General features: G+C 45.3%; 1 protein-coding gene across 1 annotated transcript in view; it reads left to right on the top strand.

Moving 5' to 3' along the window:
* The window catches only part of EGFL6 (EGF like domain multiple 6), a 360,256-nt gene that overhangs the window by 331,470 nt on the left and 7,269 nt on the right, over positions 1-21,517 (top strand). The window contains exons 10-11 of the mRNA XM_069640724.1: positions 7,587-7,682; positions 10,028-10,284. Of these exons, the coding sequence (XP_069496825.1) occupies positions 7,587-7,682; positions 10,028-10,284 (353 nt within the window). The remainder of the gene's footprint in view (positions 1-7,586; positions 7,683-10,027; positions 10,285-21,517) is intronic.

Genomic DNA, 21,517 nt, shown 5'->3' with positions numbered 1-21,517 from the left:
CCACTCCCACCTCCTGCCCTCCCCTTCTGATAGGTCGGTGGTACCTACCACATGACCAGAATCAGTTCTCTTACACTGCTCCCATAGGAAAGCCTTGCCTTGGGCAGCCGGCTCAGGGCCAAAGGTGAACGGCAGCTCCCCTGGGCAGCTCCCATTCCCTATTTGCCCCTGTTCACCCATTGAGTCCCGCCAGGACGATATTAGCTACAGCATCATAAAGTTAAGAAGCGATCACCACCTTCTAGCCCCCCAAAGGGCTCCTTTATTACATTTCTCCATGTTTCCCCCTTCCCTCCCTCATTTTCGAATTATAGTCCTCCTGTCCTCTCAGTTACTCATCCACATCTCTACATTCCTACCTCCTGCACTTCTAGTGTAACATTTCCTGAACCCAATTACCATCTAGACACACTGGCTGTCGCCAATTAAGTTACCTCTTAAGGGTACTAATTAATGTGAATCTAAATGCATTCTTAACACTTCAAATGTTTTAATATTAGGTGCATTTTTAACACTGTGAATGTTGTGAATTTAGGTGCATTATAATACTGTGAATCATTTGAATCTAGGTGCATTTTAATACTGAGCAGTTTTTGACTCTGGGTGCATTTTAATACTGTGAATAATGTGACCCTAGGTGCATCTTAATACTGTGAACAATTTGAATCTAGATGCATTTTAATACTGAGCAGTTTTTGACTCTGGGTGCATTTTAATACTGTGAATAATGTGACCCTAGGTGCATCTTAATACTGTGAACAATTTGAATCTAGGTGCATTTTAATACTGAGAATGTTTTAGATCTAGGTGCATTGTAACTACTGCGAATAATTTGAATCTAGGTGAATTTTAATACTGAGAGGTTTTTGAATCTGTACATTTCTAATACTGTGAAAAATTCAAATCTAGGTGCATTTTAATACTGAGAATGTTTTGAATCTAGGTGCATTTTTCTATGCTGCGAATAAACTGAATCTAGGCGCTTCTTAGTACAGCTGATGTTTCATACCTAGTTTTATCTTTAACGCTGCAAAGGGTCAGATTCTTACTGGGCCTTGGATATAGTGAATGTCATGAAGCAACCTACAGCTCTCAGATAGCTCATGTTCCCTAACCTAGCCATCCCTTGGGCAGAGCAGTTGTCTTGAATCTAGCTGCACCCTTGTAATTTCAGAACCCGCCCACTTACATCTCTCCAACACCCAACTCTGGAGCCTCACACTCTCTGACCCCTCCTTCACCAGCCTACCTTTGCAAGGACTGAGTAATCACCCCATCCTCTCTTAACTCAGACTATATCCCCACCATGCCCAACAGCTCCAAGGCCAGAGGAGCTCTTTGGCATGCCAGAATTCAGACCACTGCCCCCGCACCCACTCATCCTTCCTCCTTGCCCCTTCTCAGCCAGGGTAAGTCAGGCCCACCCCTTCCTCCTTGTCATCGCCCTCTGGCTTCACAGCATGCACCCCCTATTATCCATCTCCCCTAACCTTCAATTTCCCTCCGCTCACCCTCAGATACTCCACTTCCTCCCTCCCCCACACAGCCTTCCCATCCACCAATGCAGCCCAAGCTTCCTTTGCTAAGACTCCACATCACCCATGTGACCTCCACAAGCTAGGCCCTGAATTCCTCCAGAACAAACTCACACGATACCACCCCAAACGAAACTTCAGATCTGGCTCTACACTCCTCCTTGTAAACCCCGCTTCAACCTCACCAGAATAGGAGGTTCCTCTTTCTCTGTTCAAGCGCCCACACTCTGGAACTCCCTTACACTCAATGTCCGCCTCTGAGGGCCACCTCTCCTTCAGAACACCCCTCAAAACATGTTTCCCCCCCGACAATCTGATAAACTCTTCACCCGTCACACCTGCACAAGGTCTCCGGGACGGGACACCATGCTGGCCCTCCTTGATCCTTGATTGCTAGGTGATTCAAATCACGTGACCAGAAGACACTCATTCCAGTGATTTGCTCAGTGCAGCCTTGCCTGGACAGTCATCTGGGGGCCAGAGGCATGGGTTGCTCCCAGAGGCTGCTCCCATCCCCAGTTTGATCTGTTCACAGGTGGGATCCCCTAAGCAGGTCACATGTCCAGCTGTCAGCAACTTCCAGGTAAGAGGACTGAGGACATCCTCTTATCTAGCCAGGCCCTGTATTATATCTAGGGTGAATGTGTATGTCTAGCCACATATCCCATCTAGGTGAATGGTATTAGGTAGCCTCCTTTGCATAGATTCTAGCTGAATGTAGAATGTAGCATAGTACTGAATCTAGTTAAAAGCAGAATGTAGCCTATGTATTGAATCTGGGTGAATTGCAGAATGAAGCCAATGTTTCAAATGTAGTTGTATGAAGAAGGTAACCATTGTATTCAATCAAAGTTCACGTTGAGGGTTGCCATTGTGTTATATGTGGATGCATGTAGAATGTACCCATTGAATTAAATCTAGGTAACGCTAGAGTAAGGTGAAGATAGGGTATCTAAGCCTTTGTTAGAGTGTAGCTATTCTACTCAGCATATCACACTCCATGCTTATGGAATTTAGCCAAAGGCATGGCCACCGAACCGCACACATCTGCTATCATGCACTACTCTAAGACACTTCGCACAACATGGCGCTTTCTGTTTCCCGGTGAGCGTTTCTCGGTTAGCGTTCTTCTTTTCTCTCAGGTCTACGCTTGCTCTCACAGCTCCTGCAGGGATGGCTCAATGCCATTCCCAGTCCCTTTTCTGTTTTTATACTCGATTGTACTTCAGATTGTCCCGATTGACTAGACCGAGCTGTTTGGACTTGCACAATATTCTGTATTCCTCTGAGCCTCTTCTTCGTCTCAGTTTTCCAGTTGCAGTGTTCACATGGGTAGTCGCTATTCTCCCTCATCTCAGTGTAAGGTAAGGAATTGATAAATTCTACCTTAGAATAATACAAATAGGAGTGAGGGACAGGTTTGCCCTGAAAAGGGTAAAAAGAGAAAGGGAGTGTCTAATGGGGTATTTACATATAGTGTTCTCCCTGTAACGTCGTCCCTCGTCCCAAAAGGGGTTTCCCCAGCCATGTGATCCTCCCACGGTGCACCACCCCCATTGGGACTATTGGACTGTGGCTGCACCGCCCTGGCATATGGGAGGGCCCACCACCTCCACCCTTTGGGAGAAGGGACAAGATCCAAGGACTCATCACAAGATATACTGCAAACATTTTGCCAGAAGATGTACTAGCAGGTTTAGAGAATAGTTAGGTGTCTTAATGAACACTGTTGAGAGATTCGTAGGTTTCATTAACTACAAAGTGGCCCAGTGCAGCGTGCAGGTGCTTATAATAAAACATTTAAATGAATAAATAAGGACAGAAACAGGATCTCAAGGCACGCCTGCGGATACTCACTGAAGTCACGTCCTGTTTTACACATCGCACAGACCTTCCTCATCATACTCATGAACTTCCACCAAAGTCCCAATAACTTTTTCTGCTTCTGTTGGCTCTTCCGTCGGGAAGTGTTCCACATACTGGCATCACATATTGCAACCAAGGTTACTTCATTCTCCCGCGACACAATAGAAAACAGTAATGTGCTTTTCCACTTCCCGACTCCGGTTCATCAGTCATCTTATCGAGGTTTCCATGTGGGCCTCTCCCACTTGTTCAAGGCTAGAACAATTGCTGATTGGAGGTTTAATGAGAGCCTGACACCTCACGGATCTTGTTATACAGTGAATGCTGACAGGTTTTATTTATTTCCCTTTTCCAGGAATAGATTTGGCGCATACAAAACATGAAAGCCGGGAAACAGCAATACGTCATTGCAGCCGTTTAAGGTGGATTTTCACGAGCACCTGGATAGCACGTAAATGGCAGTGGTGCGTGGTATACATCCCAGTAACACAACATAAAAATGTCAGAAAGGTGGGAGGGAATTTCTACAATAGAACACAGTGGCGAGCTTTGTCTTTTGGGCAAATTACAATGTAAGGCAGGAATCTACAACCTTTAGCTCTCCATATTTTTTTGGACTACAACGCCCTCCAGGCCTATCCAACGTAATCAAAAGGTGAGGTACCATGGCAGTCGTAGTCCAAGACATCTGGAGAGCTGATTTAGGGCAATCAAAGGACAAAAAGTGTGTGAAGCTAAATTCAGCAAAATATCCTGAGTTTCACTTGATGCAGTTTCTTTGTTTACTCCATTTAAAAAATCTCCCAGTGTCTTTTCCTGCTTGTTTCCATTTGTCGTTCAATTCATCTTTACTTGAATGATGGTAACTGTCATTCAGTAGAGCGATGACAATGATGCCACGAGTGATTCAACAATATGGATACAACTTTACAAGGGCCAAAGGGAGAATTAGACTGGCATCAGCACATTCTTGGTCACAAAACAATGCATGGTAGAGTCAGCAAAAATCTGAAAGGGCCTACAGGAAACAGCTCTGACCCATCCAAATTAAATGTAAGATAAAGTGGTCTTCTATCGCCCACCTTGGTGGCCTCTTGGCGCATATAGCAGCAAGATTAGCTAAAGCAAAACAAGCAACGGACTACAGACGAAGCAAGTGTCCCATTTAAAGATGGACATGGTCGACTCCTCAGTTGAAAACAGGAAACTAGGGCAGTGCCATGTCATTTCAGGCGCAAGTGAAATGTGAAACAGAATTGGATCATTCTTGAATTTCTTGATAGAAATCAATATCTATGGATGGCTCTTTGTCATACTAGATCACTAGCCCAAATGCTGCTCCATACCACCTTCCGCCTCAGCTTCTGATGGATGAGTTTTAAGACAACTTTTACCTGCTAATCAACATACGAAGAAAGGTGAGAGCATCTGTGGTTCTCCTATCGCAGGCAGCCTTTTCTCTGAACCAAAATGTTCATGCCTGCCAGAAACTCTAACGCTTCACTTGGGGTGATTAGCAGGCTCCCCGAGCAGCATATTCCTGTAATCTGCCACCCCCTGATCCCTGTTGCACTGTGCACTATGTATCTCTTTGGGATATAGGGTTTTGACAATGGCGAGGTGAGAATGCGAAAATGGGAGCTGTGTGCAGCGGCCAGTGGTAAGATTGTTGGAAAGAGGTTATGTGGTGCATTTTCAGGTCTTTTATTGGCTTGTGGGGCCTTTTAATGTTTTGTTATACTTTGTCAAGAGCATCAGGGCCACACGGTTGTGTTAATGGCCCAAAGGCGTTATACACAATTCTATGTAACATAGCAGGGCACATGAATGAAATAATGAAACGAGAGGGCATGGATCTTGACATTACGAGCATCATCAGCAAAATCCATGTGTTGTGGGGTATTATACTGTGCCATCTGCAGACGCATTATTTCCACTTTGAGGAAAGGCTGTCCACAAAACTGCTGCCCTCGAATCTATGTAGTTACATTGAGGACACGTTGGGGAGTCATTACAGGGCAAGGGCAAGGGAATGACAGGCAGAGGCACTGGCACTCCTAATGCATATAGTCAAGACCCAGCCCCACCAGTCACCAGCTGGCATAGCCTCCCCTTTACCGTATTTATCTCCTTGCCCAACCACTCCAACCAGTAGATGGTACGGCTGTCCACAGGTACTCCGTGAAATGCAGCGATTCACAGCTGGGTCTCCCTGCACTCCTCCCATGCTCACCAACTCTGCACCTCACTCTCTCTCCTTATAATGTGGTCCAATGAGGCTTTGCAACGCTCTGGCCTTGCTGGCAATTGGACCAGCCATGTCTCTGCTCGTATTGCACAGGTGGAGCTCTAATGCCGAAACGCTTAAAGGTGTGTCAGCGTGCAAGCCCTCATACATGTTGGTGAAGGAGGCGGAAGGAAAAACAAAAGCTGCACCCCTGGGCTAGCTTTTGTGTTTGGATGTCGGATCACATTGTGACCCAGACATCTGTTTGCATAACCAAAAGGTGAGGTGAGCAGCGTGCATTGTCCTCCGGGCACCCACATGGCAAGCGAATAGCAGCAGAGGTACACACCCAACCTGCCTCCTAAAGCGATCTCCACCAGAAGCATAGGTGCACAGCCTCCACACCATTCCCATCATAGGAAGCATATTTGTGGTTGCTCTTTGTACCTGTCTCTTAAAAGTGATATGCACCTTTATCTGATTCGGCCTACAAGCATGCATCCAAATTGGTACAGTCAATTTCACCATATACCTTTTACTATACATGACCCATCACAGATTTTGAAAGTGTATTTATATTCATGACATAGTGAGAAATACAAAAGCAAATGTCTCACAGGCATTCAAACATGCAATACTAAGAGCAAAGGCGGGCAGAAGAAGAGAGTATCTCCCAGAGACAGCAATGCAACATACACTTCTGCCCCTAAATAGCAAACATGAGTCCATTGGCCGCCAAACCAACTGAGCTCGTCCTTTATCGTCAATATAATCAACCAAGCCATTGAGCTTCAAACCTAACAAGCATCTTCCACAAAGCACGAGCATACAAGAACTCACATGACAGAGAGACATAACAGCAAATGAATATGAAAGGAAGGGGGAACAGAGAGGGACTAACTCTGGTAGCGTTCCACTCCATCCTAGCAACCTCAGTGGCTACCTGTCCAGGTCTTATGAAGGAGCACAGTCTCTGCGGTGAATGGATAGGCTGAGGGGGCAATGGATATATTTTTTAATTTTATTGTTTTTTTTATTTTATTGTTCATTTACAACATGTTTAATACCAACAATTTGTTTCTAAGCGTGCGATCGGGATTGCTTCCAAGACAAATGTGTTACCCCTGAGCTATCCTACCTCCCCTGTGGTCTGAGATTTCCCTGGAACTGTAAGGAAGGGTGGGATCATGTATATCTGGTAGCAAGACTGATCCCTCCCTCAGGCTCAAACAGCAAAAGTTTTTTTTTTGCCCTCTGTATTGTACCCCGACGAGGATGCACAATTGGGGGCTTCTGTATGATGATGATGCGCGCTGGGCTTGCAGATTCTCCAGAAGTGAGCGTGCCGACATGTTGGAAGGATGGTGGGACAGGAGTAGGGAGCTTTGGTCTGGGGAGCTGGAAAGAGTGTGTTCGGTATTGGGTGCGTCTACGAATAAGAAACCCCAAATGGTGCTTTTGCATTGGCTGACGGAAGATGCTCCCTCCCTGACAGAGGACAGAGGTTCTTGTGATGGCTAAGAAAGAGATATCGTAGCTTTAAAAGACCTGGAAAAGCCCATCTGACGAGGACAGGATTTTGCATCTGAGGAAACTGTCAGGTCGTGACCCTGGACAGGAAGACCCGCACTGCAAGCAAGGGTCTGATGGTGCAGGCCTGTCGCTGCTGGTACATCCTCAGAACTGTCAGGTCTCCTCAGTGATAAAGGAGTCACACATTTCCTTTAACTTTGTTTATTTGACCTAAATTTGAAACAATAGTAATAATGTAGATCCGTATTGTGCAAATAGCCATTCAAAATAGGTTGTAGGCATGCCAGCTAGGAATACTCTGGTTTAGGGTCCTTGCTGTGAACAAGATGTAGGCAAAGTCACATGCATTTGCGCGATGTCTTTGGCACATGTATATTAACTCAACGTGCTTTTGTTCTCTTTTTTTGCAATGATGTATTTTTCAGGCCTGTCCATTGACTGCAGCTTTGACCGGGGGGCATGCGACTGGAAGCAGGATCCGGAAGACGATTTCGACTGGAGCCCCGCTGATAGGATAAATGGTACGAGTTGCTCCATCACCCTTTCAAATGCTTTACCAAATTATGTTTACAGGATGTAGGCATTTCTCCTCCTGTGTGCATATGCACACAGAACTACAGTGATTTGCCGCAACATATTGTAAAAAGAGATGTGATTGGTTAGTTGCACAAATCATTTGACATCACTGACGATAATTCTAGTGATCATTTCCCCTCATAAGGAACATATATTGAGGAAGTCAGCTAGAAGCAGTACGAAATATCCCATTTATAAAGTGCCATATGCTCTATATCAGGGGTCTGCAACATTTGGCCCTCCAGATGTTTTGGGCTACAATTCCAAAACATCTGGAGAGTCAAACGTTGCAGACCCCTGCTCTATCATCCTACAATATAATACAAGGTCCGATGCAGTCATGCGCAGTAGAGACTGCCCGCTTCACCTGCTCTCACTGCTAGAGGGAGCTGAGACCTTAGGAAATAAGCTGTTGCCTTTATAAGGCCGGATGTACGTTGGTCTGGTGCAGTTCTCTCCTCGCGCACTTTGGCCTGTGTGCACATGATTTCACACTAGTATAAAATAAAGTGTGGTGCACAAATCACCGTCAGACTGTCACAGAAAGGACACTATTGGCAGTTTCCACAGAGAAGACAATGATACACTCTGCATGAGTTCCCAGCTACCTTCTTTAACTCACGAACCATTTTGGTGCACGCTGTGGGGAAAGTGTGTGGAAGGCACACTCCTGTAAGGATTTTCATGTTCTAGTTCTCCTGATCCTGCAACTCCTTAACCGCTCATCCACACCACCGGCTCTCCAGAGACAATTGTGCAGCATGCAATATAAAATGCCCACAAACTCATTGCAACTTAAATGCAATTCAGATTGGAAGCAATGAGTCATATTAGCTACTTGGATATATACGTTTCTAATAGTGTTCCACCAATTGATTGCTCACACACCTAACAAATGCATAGAAGGTTGTCATGTAATCATGTATATGGCATGTATAGAATATATTTACAAATGATTAATACAATTTAAATGAGGCGATTATGCAATTAGCTTGCATTGTACACTGGATACAACGATCTTTTCATGGCATTTAAACATATATCTTGCTGTAAAGGTGCTATAAATCTTAATGTCATCTATACTTAGACACCAAGTCATCATGGGAAGAATTGCAAACTATTTCCAAGAAAAATACCCATGACTCTGGTAACAACAACTGCCTTCACTTTTGTTATAATACTGGGTGTGCAAAGCATAACATATGCTAGTCAGTCTCTCTCTCTCTCTCTCTCTCTCTCTCTCTCTCTCTCTCTCTCTCTCTCACCTAGATGCACAGCTAATGCCAGCCATTACCAACATCACTGCAATCAGATAAAAAAAACAGATATCATGAAGGTGTGGGAGCTGGGAGCTGATGTTTTTTTTTTTTTGCAAATGGAGCTATTAGAAATTATATTTTTAATTGGACTAGCATGCTAAAATGGCTATTTAAAACATTTTACAATGAACATTATGAATAATTACTTCTAGTATATATTGACTTTATACTAATAATGATGTCTTACTGAACAAAGCACTTTAATAAAATCTAGAATGATTTAAAATAATGTTCTGATAGAAGTTTGTCATTGCTAGATGGGCAAACGGGTATACTCTGCCATGTGTACTTGTTTGAAATACCTCTATGAGAAAGAGGAAGGGGATAAATAGAACCAATGATGGTTCCTGGTTACTGCTTTGCATAAAAGCATGGAGCCCTCTGGCAACATGAAAATGACCACAGTTGCTTATATGTGACACATATATCTGTGGAAAATGGGTTGTATGCTTGAATCACTAAGTACATAATGCACACTGGGCTTGGTGCTCGTTTAATTTTTGAACACCCTCTGCACCTGACCCTTTGTGACAAAAACTTTTCTGAAACTACCTTCCTTACCCTGGCATATGTTGGGGAATGCTGAGGGGGACTGGGTGGGAGTGGGTCATCCTGACACAACCAGCACCGCAATTCTAAAATGGCTAATGGATCTGCCAGAGTGAGGGGCAATACCTATTTTTATAGGCCTCTTGGTCCTGTATCCTCCCCATATAAATCTGCTCTGCTCCACCTAGTGAAACTGAGCATGCTAATATTTATTTATTTCAATAATTAATTATTTATTGGTAATCAGAATGGACACAAGTACAGAATCCCTTACCTGGTGGTAATCATGGTTAACAGCTGGCTATTCCATACCACTGAGCCATAACTATGGTAGTAGATTCTCTAAGGTAGGCGTGATAGGTGAGAATATTTGACAATTGCATTTATAAAAGGCCCTGATTTTGTGTTTTGTTTCTCCTCAGGTGAAGGTTATTACATGGCAGTGCCATCGTTTGTGGGGCAAAAGAAAGACATTGGTCGCCTGCAGCTCCCACTCATAGGTCTGCGGCCACAGGGGAAATTCTGCTTGACTTTCACATACCGTATTTCTGGAGAGAGGGTCGGAAAACTGCGGTTGTTCCTGGGCCAAAGCACAACTCCTGTCTGGGAGCATAGCAGAGGCAGGGATGAAGGCTGGAAGGCTGCAAGAATTGAAGTACCCTCTTCCAACTCAGAGAGCGTAAGTAAAAGTTCTAACAAGAGTGCTGCACTACTTCAGCAGAACTGAGGATGCCAACTCTCTGACCTGGCCCTCAGATGTGGGTGGAATTCTAAAGATCCTGGTGTAAAGAATTCTTACTTTTGCTGATGAAGTTTGCTACCATAGTCAGCCATCAAGTTGGCACACGTAGCATCGGCACTGTTTTCTATTATTGCGATGTGCAAAAGTAAACATGTATACAAGATATACACATTTTATTGCAATACCTTTCGGAAAAAGGAACCATGTATATAAGATTTAAGATTTGTATTGCAACATCTTTTGCATCAGGTTTTGAAATGATATATTCCATTACTTATATGGGTTGAGGTAAGGATGTTGAGCAAGAGAAAAAAGAGGTGACCAAGGAGAGATAATAAAAAAAGGCAAAAGTTTCAATTTCTCATGATTTAAAACCGGAGCAAGAGCATTCATCCATCATGAAATGCATTGAAGAATGCGGTGCCGTAAGGCATTGAGCATGTAGCAGCTTGGTCTTGCCATAGGAAGATAAAACAGGAGTTATAAGGAGCATCATGTGTTCTCGTGTTATGTTATGTTACATGTCACTTGTATAGTGCCTACTGCAATTGGTATGGCCTCGAAGCACTGCAAGGTTGAAAACCCTTCTGAAGACTGTAGTCAGAGATGTATGAAGTGAAGACTTATGGGAGAAATGCATTCTGTCCTCATGGGTTAAATCAGAGAGTATAGCTTGTAGCGGTTTATTGAGAAACCACCCTCAACATGGGGAGTTCCTTCCCACCCCACTCAAGGGGTTACGCAACAAACTGTTTAACAGATTCTTTTCTCTAGCTCCATCTCAGACACATATCATGCCCCTTGTAACCCTCTCCCCTGAGCTAACAATGAGCCAAGAACCAGGCTGGTGTACAGGAAATATATTGGTATTTATTTAAATAAAAGTAAGAGAATTTAGCTCGAAAATGTCAAACATCACTTTGTCTGGGGCACAACACAATCAACTTCTTTGAGCATAAATAAATCACTAAAGTGAGTTGAAAAGAACGCAATCACAATTCTTCACTTTCAGCAATTTTCACTTCAAGAAATAATTACACTGATCAATAGTGAAAGCAATTATCACATAGTGTTGTGCTGTTTTGATTTTCCTGTGGCTTAAAAGGCTAGCAGTAGGATTTCAAGATTGGTACAAATACATATGGCAATTATGTTTTTGCCCAAATGTTTGGTTTAAAATAAACACAGGCTGATTTAGTGGTTTGTTTTTCAGACCCCCCCCCACTACTTTGGTCTGTGTTTGTGAATTCGGAAAGAAAAAATGGAATGCTTTAGGGAATTTTGGATTTCAGACCCGCATCCACTGAAAGATCTGTGTTGGGGTAGCTGGATAAAAATGTTGGACTGATTTAAGAACAAAGACACCCCTCTTCCTAAAAGAAGTCAGGGTCAGCAAGACAAGGATTACCCAACTAATGTATAGGCTGTAGTTTGCAGCACACACTGGGAAGTGAGCTCTGTTAATTTCGAATTTTAACAAAATTCACCCTGTCATGTTCTGCCAAATGTGGAATGATTTAAATTACAATTTTTAGTTAAATAGTCTAAGGATCTACACAGTTTTGCCCCTCATGCCTACTGTAAAGGGAACGTATTTAAGGCAAGCAGACCCCCCCCCACCTTTTGGTTTCCTAGGGCTCAGTACTACTTACACAAAAAGCCTTTGTTTAAAGTTCAGGAAAGCCAGCTGCATCTCAGTACACTCAGGAAAGATAGGGCAGGGGTCTGGTCACTCCACTCTCAAAGATGACCTCCTGCTCTCCACCATAGGACCCAGTCAGCTTTGAGGCCTTCCTAGAAATAGACAGCTCCACCCAGATGCATTCTCAGCAATCGCCTCTGGTGTTTTCGTACAGTTTTCAGATGAAAAATTTCAGCAGCCCTCTCTGTCTCTCGGTCTGTCTCTGTGTGTCCCTCCTCCTAGTGCAGTTCCCCTTATATAGCAGCGATGACACCACCAATTTACAATCTTGGGGATGTACCATGCAATAATTCCCGCAACTAGGATTGGACAGTTACCCTTCTCACTCCTCCCAAACCCAGCCTCCAAGTCAGGATTGGTTTAGGGGTCTGGAGCATCATATGGCAATTCTCATTTGTAATCCCCATTTGTTCTCCTTTCAAATTGTTGGCAAAAACGAGTTATGTATCACAACTTCATAATTTTACTAGCAACTGCCATAATATACATATTTTCTGATTCAGCTAATCATGGGAATTAGATAAGCCGCCCACCAGGTCTGTATGATGTTGCATGGACATGTGGCACCTTTCCACCCTTTCCATAAAATGCATAACAGTTATGAATATGTAAGTCATTACCCATATCCCTAATTGTATTCCCTACCCACTCCCCATATCTCACATTTGTAACATGTTCAGATCAGCCAGAAACACATCTTAGATAGCCATTAAATTTCCATGAGTCACAGGTGGATGTATTTTATATCTCCAAAATCGCCTGTAAATTACCTTAAAAATGCTACATAGATTAAATCAAACCACCTTATGGTTGCTGATCAAAAGGCCTAAATGATAATAGTCCTTTTAAATTAATTGTGCATCTTCATGTGGGACAAATGGCCCTTCTTCTGCCTTCCGGCCATTTGTTTTCACTGGGTCAGCCGCATGAGCCTATTTTGAGGCCTGTGGCTTCCCGTCAATCTATGATTTCCCTATATACTGTATTATTTTCTTTAGAGGTTAGTAGTACTCAAGCCCTTCCAGGTTCCTTATAGATCCCTTTAGCTCCATATGGTTAGTTGCAATAAAACGGTTTCAAGCTTGCTACATGTGAATTTTGCTTTCTTGCATTTCTGCGTTTGGCTAGTGAAAAGGAAAGGATTCTGACAGTTTGTATATGTATCTGTCCTCTATCTAGAGAACAGTGTGTGTATGTTCTCCGTGTATGCATGTGTGTGTCTGCGAGTTTACTTTGTGACTATTGTTGCTATGTAGTATTGTCACTAGTGACGTCAGCACAGCTGGACATTATCATTAGTCAACATGGTGTAGTGATGAGGCAACTATATCTGTGAAAACATCAGCTGTATAGGGCTTGAATGGTTGTCTAAGTGTGTATCTGTTCCCATATGTGGAATACACTGGTCCACCTGGGGATGGCCAAACAGCGACTGGCATCTCTCTTTTCCCATCCTTCGGGCTGTCATGTGCATAGGGGACACAAGGGTCATTCTGGGGAAACTCTCTTCAGGTGGATCTCATGGGGAGGGATCCCCCCATGGGACTAGGGACGACTGTCCGGTATGAACATGGTATGGCCAAAATATATCCCCACCTTCTTCCTCCTACTACCTTATACAGGCTTCTGAATCCATCATACTTACATGTACTGCTGTAGGATAGATGATTTGGCCAACCTGAGTAGTACTGGGATGAGGAAGAGTAGGGACCTCCTATATGAGTCAAATGCAGGTACTGGCTCGGAGAAGGGCACATGTAGCCCAGTTGAAGATGAGAACATCAATAATGATATGAGGAGCGATGCAGAGTACCCCACGGAACCAACATGAGCAGTCAAGTCACCTTAAACAAGGTATTCAGTTACTGGAAATAAAAAGGAAAGAAGGACAATCCAACCTGTCAGTTCCTCCCTTGAGGCACCGCAGGCGAAGGCCCAACATCGCAGATGGCGAGGCTGGAAGAGAAGCAGCTGATCGGGACATGGACGGTGGGAACCCAATGTCCTACCAGCTTGGTCGAGGATCGGCAGACCAAAACCAGCAGGAGAAAGAGAACCATGCACGGGAGAATGCCACATAACCCTGACAAAACAAAACGTGCATCCGGGCTCTGAGGAAGTGTGGCATAACCACCGGAACAGCGTGAATATAGAAGGAGGCTGAGAAAAGACACTGGGAGTCTTGGAGGAACCCTAGAGCGACGACACAGATCAGGAGCCTGACAACAAGGTACTGGTGCTGCCTGGGCCCCTAAAGGGGTCTGGGAGCCAAGCAAGAGAAACTACAATAACAGGGTCTGGAATCTGAGCAAGATAAACTATAACAGGGTCTGGGGTGCAAACAAGAGAAACCACATTAACAGGTTCTGGGACCTGAGCACTGAGAAACCAAATAGAAGAGGTCTGGGACTGAAGGCAGTACCTGACAGGGGAGTATACCAGGACTGCCTGTCTAGCCATCTTTGTTGAACTACCAAGAAAGGCCAGAGAAAGGCCAGGGGAAGGGAGAAATTCCCCACCTTTGTTGAACTGCCAAGAATTTCCGGAGACCGGGCATGGAAAGGGAGCCATTGTTCCACGTTTCTTTAACTGCCAAGAAAGGCCTGAGAAAGGCCACGGGAAGGCAGACATTTGTATTCTATTGCAGAGCGCAAACAGCCCTCTCACGCCTTTCTTTCCAACACGCTTGAGAGTAAATGGTGCTGCCCCATTCGCCACATCTCCTGACATGACTGTATCAACTGTTTCTTCCAAGGCTGATTGACACCCTGCATGCCAGGACAAACTGAATACCTGTGTCCCTGGCTATATGTCTCTTCAATAAGCTACACCAGCCTTCCGACGGTTCTGACAGGTCGTGCTGATGCAACCACATGTTCACCTTCTTTCCTTGATTCCTGTCCATCCACTGACAGTCCATGTGCATTGCCCTTACCTTCTTCACCTGCGTTCTCATGGTACCTTTTTAAATGAGACACATTCTGGGTTATCACCCGATTCTGGGACCTTGTGTCACCATAGATCCCTTCAGATGGGTGGCTGTCACTGGTGTATGATCGAATCAGCGTCCGCTTTTCTCTCTCCTCGTCGACATGCTAACACCTGATCTCCAGTCTGCATTGAGGATTCCACTGTATGTCTGCGCTGATCAGCATAAGCCTTCATGCTCTGCTTCCGTCTCTGAGCCACCAGAGCAAAATCATGATGACGTACACTAATCTTGGTAGGCATATGTGGAAGGCGAGTTCTCACTTTCCTCCCAAGTAATAAATCAGCAGGGCATCTGCCCGTGGTAACATGCAGCAAGTTCTGATGGTCTCGCAATATGTTGCAAAGTGACTGGTTCAGTGGCATGTTGCATAACTCATTCTGTTGTTCCTTTTTGAGACTGCCCATAAACCTTTCAATCATGCCATTGGCCTGAGGCCATAATGCAGTTATCTTCCTGGGGCAAATCCCTATGTGATGCATGCATCAGGCAAGCTCCATGCTGCTAAATAGGGGTCCATTGTCAGATATGAGCACATCTGGAATACCACATGCTGAAAATATATTGTCCAATTCATTTATTAACATGCTAGCAGCAGTAGATGATATCATCTGCCACTCCAGAGAATCGTAAGTATTTGTCCATGACCACAATCCATTATTTGCATCAGTGAATGGCCCAAAGAAGTCAATAGCCAAATGATTCCACGCTTCCTCCACAGATCAGACATTTTTTGGGGTTGTGTTCTCTCCAAACCCGTCGTACTCTGACATAAGTGACATGCTCTGATGGTGCATTTAACCATTGCATCAATCACCGGAAACCACATGGTGTCTCTGATCTGCCGTTTAATGGCGACCACACCTCGATGACCTTCATAAGCTAGACTAACGGTTCATTGTCAGATCTCAGAGGGAATAACCACTCTGGTGCCTCTCATGATGAGGCCTTCTCTCAACACAGTGAGTTCCTCTTACACCTCCTTAAATGTGTGCACATCCTCTATGGATATGTCACTTGCTTGCACTTCTCATGGGAGTATTGATCCCCATCTCCTGGATTCAAATAGTTCTTGTACTTTCTTCAAGGTGCCATCACGTAGCATATGTTCACTGATGAGACCTATAGTCACTGGGCCTCACGGGAGCATGTGAGTAATGGAATTGATGTATTCCTTGGTTATGGACGTTTGGTTTGTATGAACAGGGAGCGGGTGCCGAAACATGAAGTTGGCAGGGTTGTATTCTTTGCCAGGCTTATGTATGATGCTAAAATCATACTCCTGTAGTCGAAGGCCCCATATTTTTATTCTCAGAGTCATCTTGCACTTTGAATTATCATATATGGTGATCAGTACCTGATGGTCCGTCACTATTGTAAATGGTTTGCAGAGTAGAAATATGTGAAAATGTTTGCACACCCAGACCGCTGCAAGTCCTTCCTTTTCAGGCTGTGAAATCGTCTTTCAGTATCTGAAAGACTTCTTCTGGCATATGAAATCACAGCTCCTGGAGAGTCTCTTCCTGGTTTGTGTTGAACAAGTATGGCCCCTACTCAAAAAGGGTTGGCGTCAGCTGTCAGCTCTGTGCCAAGTGATGGATCAAAGTAAGCCATGTAAGCTGCCGATGCAATGTCACATTTATTCTGACATAACCCCTCCTCACACGCTTACAACCATTGAATCAGAGCACCTTGCTTTGTGAGGTCTCTCAGTGGCCTACTCGTGGTGGTGACATTTCTTATGCATTTGCTGCAGTAGCTAGCCATCCCTAAGAAAGAGCGGATGTCACTAGCATCTTCAGTAGGTGATATTGTTGAGATGGCCTTCACTTTCCCAAAGTCAGGACTTATTCCTCTTTCAGAAAAGATGTGCCAAAAGAATTTCAGATACGACTTGTGAAACCCCCACTTCTCCAGATTAAGATTCAGTCCTGCCTCTTGCAATGTGGTACACACTTGCATTAGTGCTTGATCATGCAGCTCACTGGTGGATCCAAATACCAAGATGTAATCTCTATAATTGAAACAGTGTTGAATGTGTCGTATCACACGGCATATGCTCTCTTGAAATATCTCTGTGGCCGAGGAGATGCCGGCACGTAGTCGCTACTTCAATGATGTTGCTTGCTAGCAGGCATTGTACTTTTTCTCCACCTTAGCTGAAGATGTGTAGGTATCTGCCACAAATGCGGTGCCACCGGTGTTACTAACTTATCGATATGAAGTATCACAGATTCTCCTTTGAGTCACCGCAGATCTTGAAACGGGGCAGGAAATTGCTGCGTTATTTTACCCGCACACTGCATGCTGTACATCATTGCTGCAATGTTCATTGTTATGTAGTCGTCCATCCTAACAGTCCTACCTGGTTACCTTCTGGCACTTCACGTTGAAGGACATTTATTTCTGCCATTGTTTTCTATTCTTTGTATTGTAGAGGTGTGTGAAATTTCCCATAATTGATCACAGGACCCTTTGTGCCCACTGAAACACTCTCAGCTCAGATGCTACCAACAACGGTGGAGGAGACATCTTGTTGAACTTGGACACACACATTATGTTCAGCATTGCTCCCGTATCAATGAAAAATGTGGCTAGGTGATCGCCTACTGGTAGATCAACCTCAGTCACAAGAGTTTCTACGAAGTCAGTCATCATATATGCGTAGTCATTTCTCCCATCATGTTGGGATAGTGTAGGTGAGGGTGATCGCCCTGTCACTTGTCGAACATGATTCACCAGATTCCTTCTCGCATTTGCATCTCTTCTTGCTGATGCTGACCCATAGGAGTGTTTATCTTGTCTAGTCTGTGTAAAGTAACTTGCTTTCGCTCTTCTCAGTATTGAGGTGCGCACTCTGGCCAGATGATTTTCCCTTTCTCAGTTACTGCATTTCTGCCCTGGAGCCAGACACTTTGCACCTTTTGTTGTTTGGGAAAGGTACACCGCAATGATAGCATATTCCTCTTGATGGGTATCTTCTTGCCTCTGTGCTGCTGGGATGTTTGCTCTTCATCTCGTGCTACACTTGCTATATCTGTTACTCTTTGACTTCTTTGCCTGTCTCTATTTGAGTAGCCTGAGCTTTGGCTTGGGCTAGGGCTCTGTTCTTGCCATTAATAGTAATTGTGGCAAGTTTAAGTGGCTCTCTCAGCCACTTCTTTCTGAACAAGGACAACAAACATCCACCAAAGATCCTAAGTCGGATGGCTTCCTCATTTGTGAATTTGTGAAAGTCACAGTGAGCCACTAACTTGCAAAGGCGGGTTGAAAATGCATCCATTGATTCTCCTGTCATCTGGCTGGCTGTATTGAAGGTCTGCCGCTCGTGGTCCAAATTTCTTTGTGGACCAAAGTAGGTACTAATGCTCCTTTCCGTCCCTCATAGGAATCAATCTGGTCTGAAGGGAATGTGGGTATATGCTCCTGAACCTCATCTCCTATCAAGTTAATAAGTAACCTTGTGGAGAATTTATCAGAGGTGGTCTCATTGTAGGTTGGTAAGTAGTTCTCGAAAAGCCTCAACCACAGATCCCAGCATGGACCCCAGAGCTTGCAGGTCTGCCATGTCGAGGGGATAGGACACCGGAAAGCCAATGCACTGAACACGTTCTCAGTGTCTGACATTTTCTGTATTGCGATCCACAGTACAGCTTCGTTGAAGTGCACCTGCAAACTCAGAGTTGTACTGTTGCATGAGAGATGGCTGTGGACAAGGAGTGTGGATTGCCGGCACATGCATCTACCCCCTTATTTCACCTGCAGATCCATGTACTTCATGGGTGTTAGTTTCTTTCTTGCCAAAGATCCCATGCTGATTGCTACTCTCCTCCCTGTGGGCTACAAGATCCTCTCTGAATCCAGAACCAACCATCCTGGAGTTGGAGTAGCCCTGATCTTTCTGGAATGGGTCTCGGCCTCTGTCATCCCTACATAGGCCTACTCCTCCTTTGAATGCCTGGACTGCAGGCTCCTATCTCTCCTGCCCTCTCTCTAACTGTGGCCCCCATCTACAGGCCACTTGGCCAGGTCGCCCTCTTCCTCTGTGAATGGGCCGACCTCTACTCTTCTCTCCTTCTCAACTTCTCCTCAGAGATCTCAACATCAACATGGATGCTTCTAATCACTCCTCTGGGCTTTTCTGCAACCTCTGCAACCCTCTCTCTCTTTCCATTCTGCCCTCGGGCCCGACACTCTGCCGGACATACTTTGGATGTTTTTATCACCTAAGACATCCCCCTCTCTAACCCTCTAACCACTCCTCTCTCTTGGACTGACCACTTTCGACTCACTTCTCATCTGAAAATCTCTATACCTCAGGCAAAGCCCCCCAGCACGGCCACTTACCTTCTCGGACATGAAGTGTGTGTCAGTGGATGCCTTTCCCTCTACTCTCTCTGCTCCTCCTACTCCTGTGCCTGACTCACACCCTGACACAGCCTTTTCTAATCTGCATCTTTCTATTTCCAACACCCTAGACATCCTTGCCACTGGCGTGAGAATCCAGCTGAAGCCTACCTCCAAGTGTAACTCTTGGAATGATTCCAACCTCACCGTCCTGCAACTCAAGTGCAGGATGGCTGAGAGAAAATGGAGGACTTCGGGCGCATCCTCTGACAAACTGGCCTTCTGCTAGCTCCAAAGGCAATGCAGACTATCTGCCCTGTCCAAGAAGAGAGCACACATTCAAGCCTGTGTCTCTGCAGCCTCAAACAACACGGCCAAACTCTTTAAAATCTGCAAGGAACTGGCCAATCATGTTGCAGTCTCAACCTCTCATGTTCCCTCCCAGGCCTTCTGTATGGCTCTGGCCTCTCACTTCTCTGCTAAAACTCTGGACATCCTGTCCATTATCTCTTCTTCCTCTCCCTCTTCCTCTCGTAGCCCCCCTTTGGCCATCTCTCCCTCTCCTCCTTTCTCTCTGACAAAACCGGACAAGGTTTCTAGACAAGTCCGATCTATAAAAGTGTTGTCCGAACAGGTGCTCCCCTGCTCCTCCAGAACCATCAAGAACCATATTGACACCCTTGCTTCAGCCTTGGCTGATTTCCATAATCACTCTTTCACCAGTGGAACTATCCCCTCTGCCCTTAAGCACTCCCCTGTGCACCCCCTCTACAAGAAGCCATCTGCCGCTCCTACCTGCCCAGCAAACTAACGCCCAATCTCCATCACCCCTTTCCTGGGCAAACTCTTTGAAAAGCTGCCCATCTCCCATCTTACACTCCACACTGAATCTTTTGGTTGTCTCCATGACCATCAGTCTGATTCCAGAGCTGCCAGATGCACAGAAATTTCTCTTCTGAACACCTGTGAAGATCTGCTCTATAGCCTTGATTCTAGCATTCCTTCTGTCCTCATCCTCCATGATATTTCGTCTGCTTTCGACACAGTCAACCAGACCATCCTGATCAATCGACTCCATGAGAACCTGGGCATTACGGATCAGGCCCTGGAGTGGCTGACCTCCTTCCACTTGGACCGCCCCTACCAGGTCCAACTTGGTCCCTTTCTCTCCACCACCTCTCTCTCTATATGTGGTGTTCCCCATGGCTCTATCCTCTCACACTGGTTTTTCAACCTCTACTTGGCCCCTTTGGCCCACCTGATCTCTGCCTTCTCCTCTAACTTTCAGTGTTATGCAGGCTCCCCTCAGCTGCCTCTCCACTCTTGCTCATTCCTTACTGTCTATCCATGATTCAGGATTGGTGCACCTCCAACAATCTCTGATTTAATGCCAGTAAGACAGAGAACCTTCTCATTTGGCCCTGTGCCCCTGCTCTCCCTCTCTCTCTGGCCGCCCGCCTTGGGCCCTCTTCCTTCACCTTCCTGCGAGGCAAAAAACACTGGTGTCATCTTCAACTCCACTCTCTCTCTCTCTCTCTCTCCTCACATCTTGGATGTCACCAAGAAGTCCCACTACGAGCTGCACCTCCTCAAAGAGACTCTTCCCTTTCTCACTTTCCCCCAGAAGCTCACTATCTCCAGAGCCCTGGTTCTCTCTAGACTGGACTAATGCAACAGTCTCTTTCTCAATCTGCCTTCCTCTACTCTCTACCGTCTGCAGCTAATCCAGAACAGGACTGCAATACTTATCCTTGGCCTCACACCCAGGGACTGTATCTCTCCAATCCTGAAATCTCTCCACTGGCTCCCTGTGGCTGCAAGGATCAAGTTCAAGACCCTTTGCATTGTCCACAAGGCTTTCTGGGGCTGGGGCCCACACTACATCCAACGCTCTCTTCCAAGATACCTTCCTTCTCGAGCCCTTCGCTCAGCTACCTCCAACTCTCTAAGGGTTAGGCGCTTCTCCAGGCAGAGAGTGGGGGTAGATCTCTCTCTTCTGCAGGTCCCTCCCTCTGGAATGGCCTCCCTGCCCCCCCTCAAACTTGAGCCAGACCACCTGAAGTTCCAGAAGCAGCTCAAAATGTTCCTCTTCTCCTATGCTTTCTCTCCCTCCGCTGCTGACCTACCTGACC

Source organism: Ambystoma mexicanum, chromosome 7q, assembly GCF_040938575.1.
Source record: "Ambystoma mexicanum isolate Mex_15411 chromosome 7q, UKY_AmexF1_1, whole genome shotgun sequence".
Taxonomy (NCBI): Eukaryota; Metazoa; Chordata; class Amphibia; order Caudata; family Ambystomatidae; genus Ambystoma; species Ambystoma mexicanum.
Note: the sequence above shows the minus strand (reverse complement) of the source record. Positions and strands in the feature narration are given on the sequence as shown.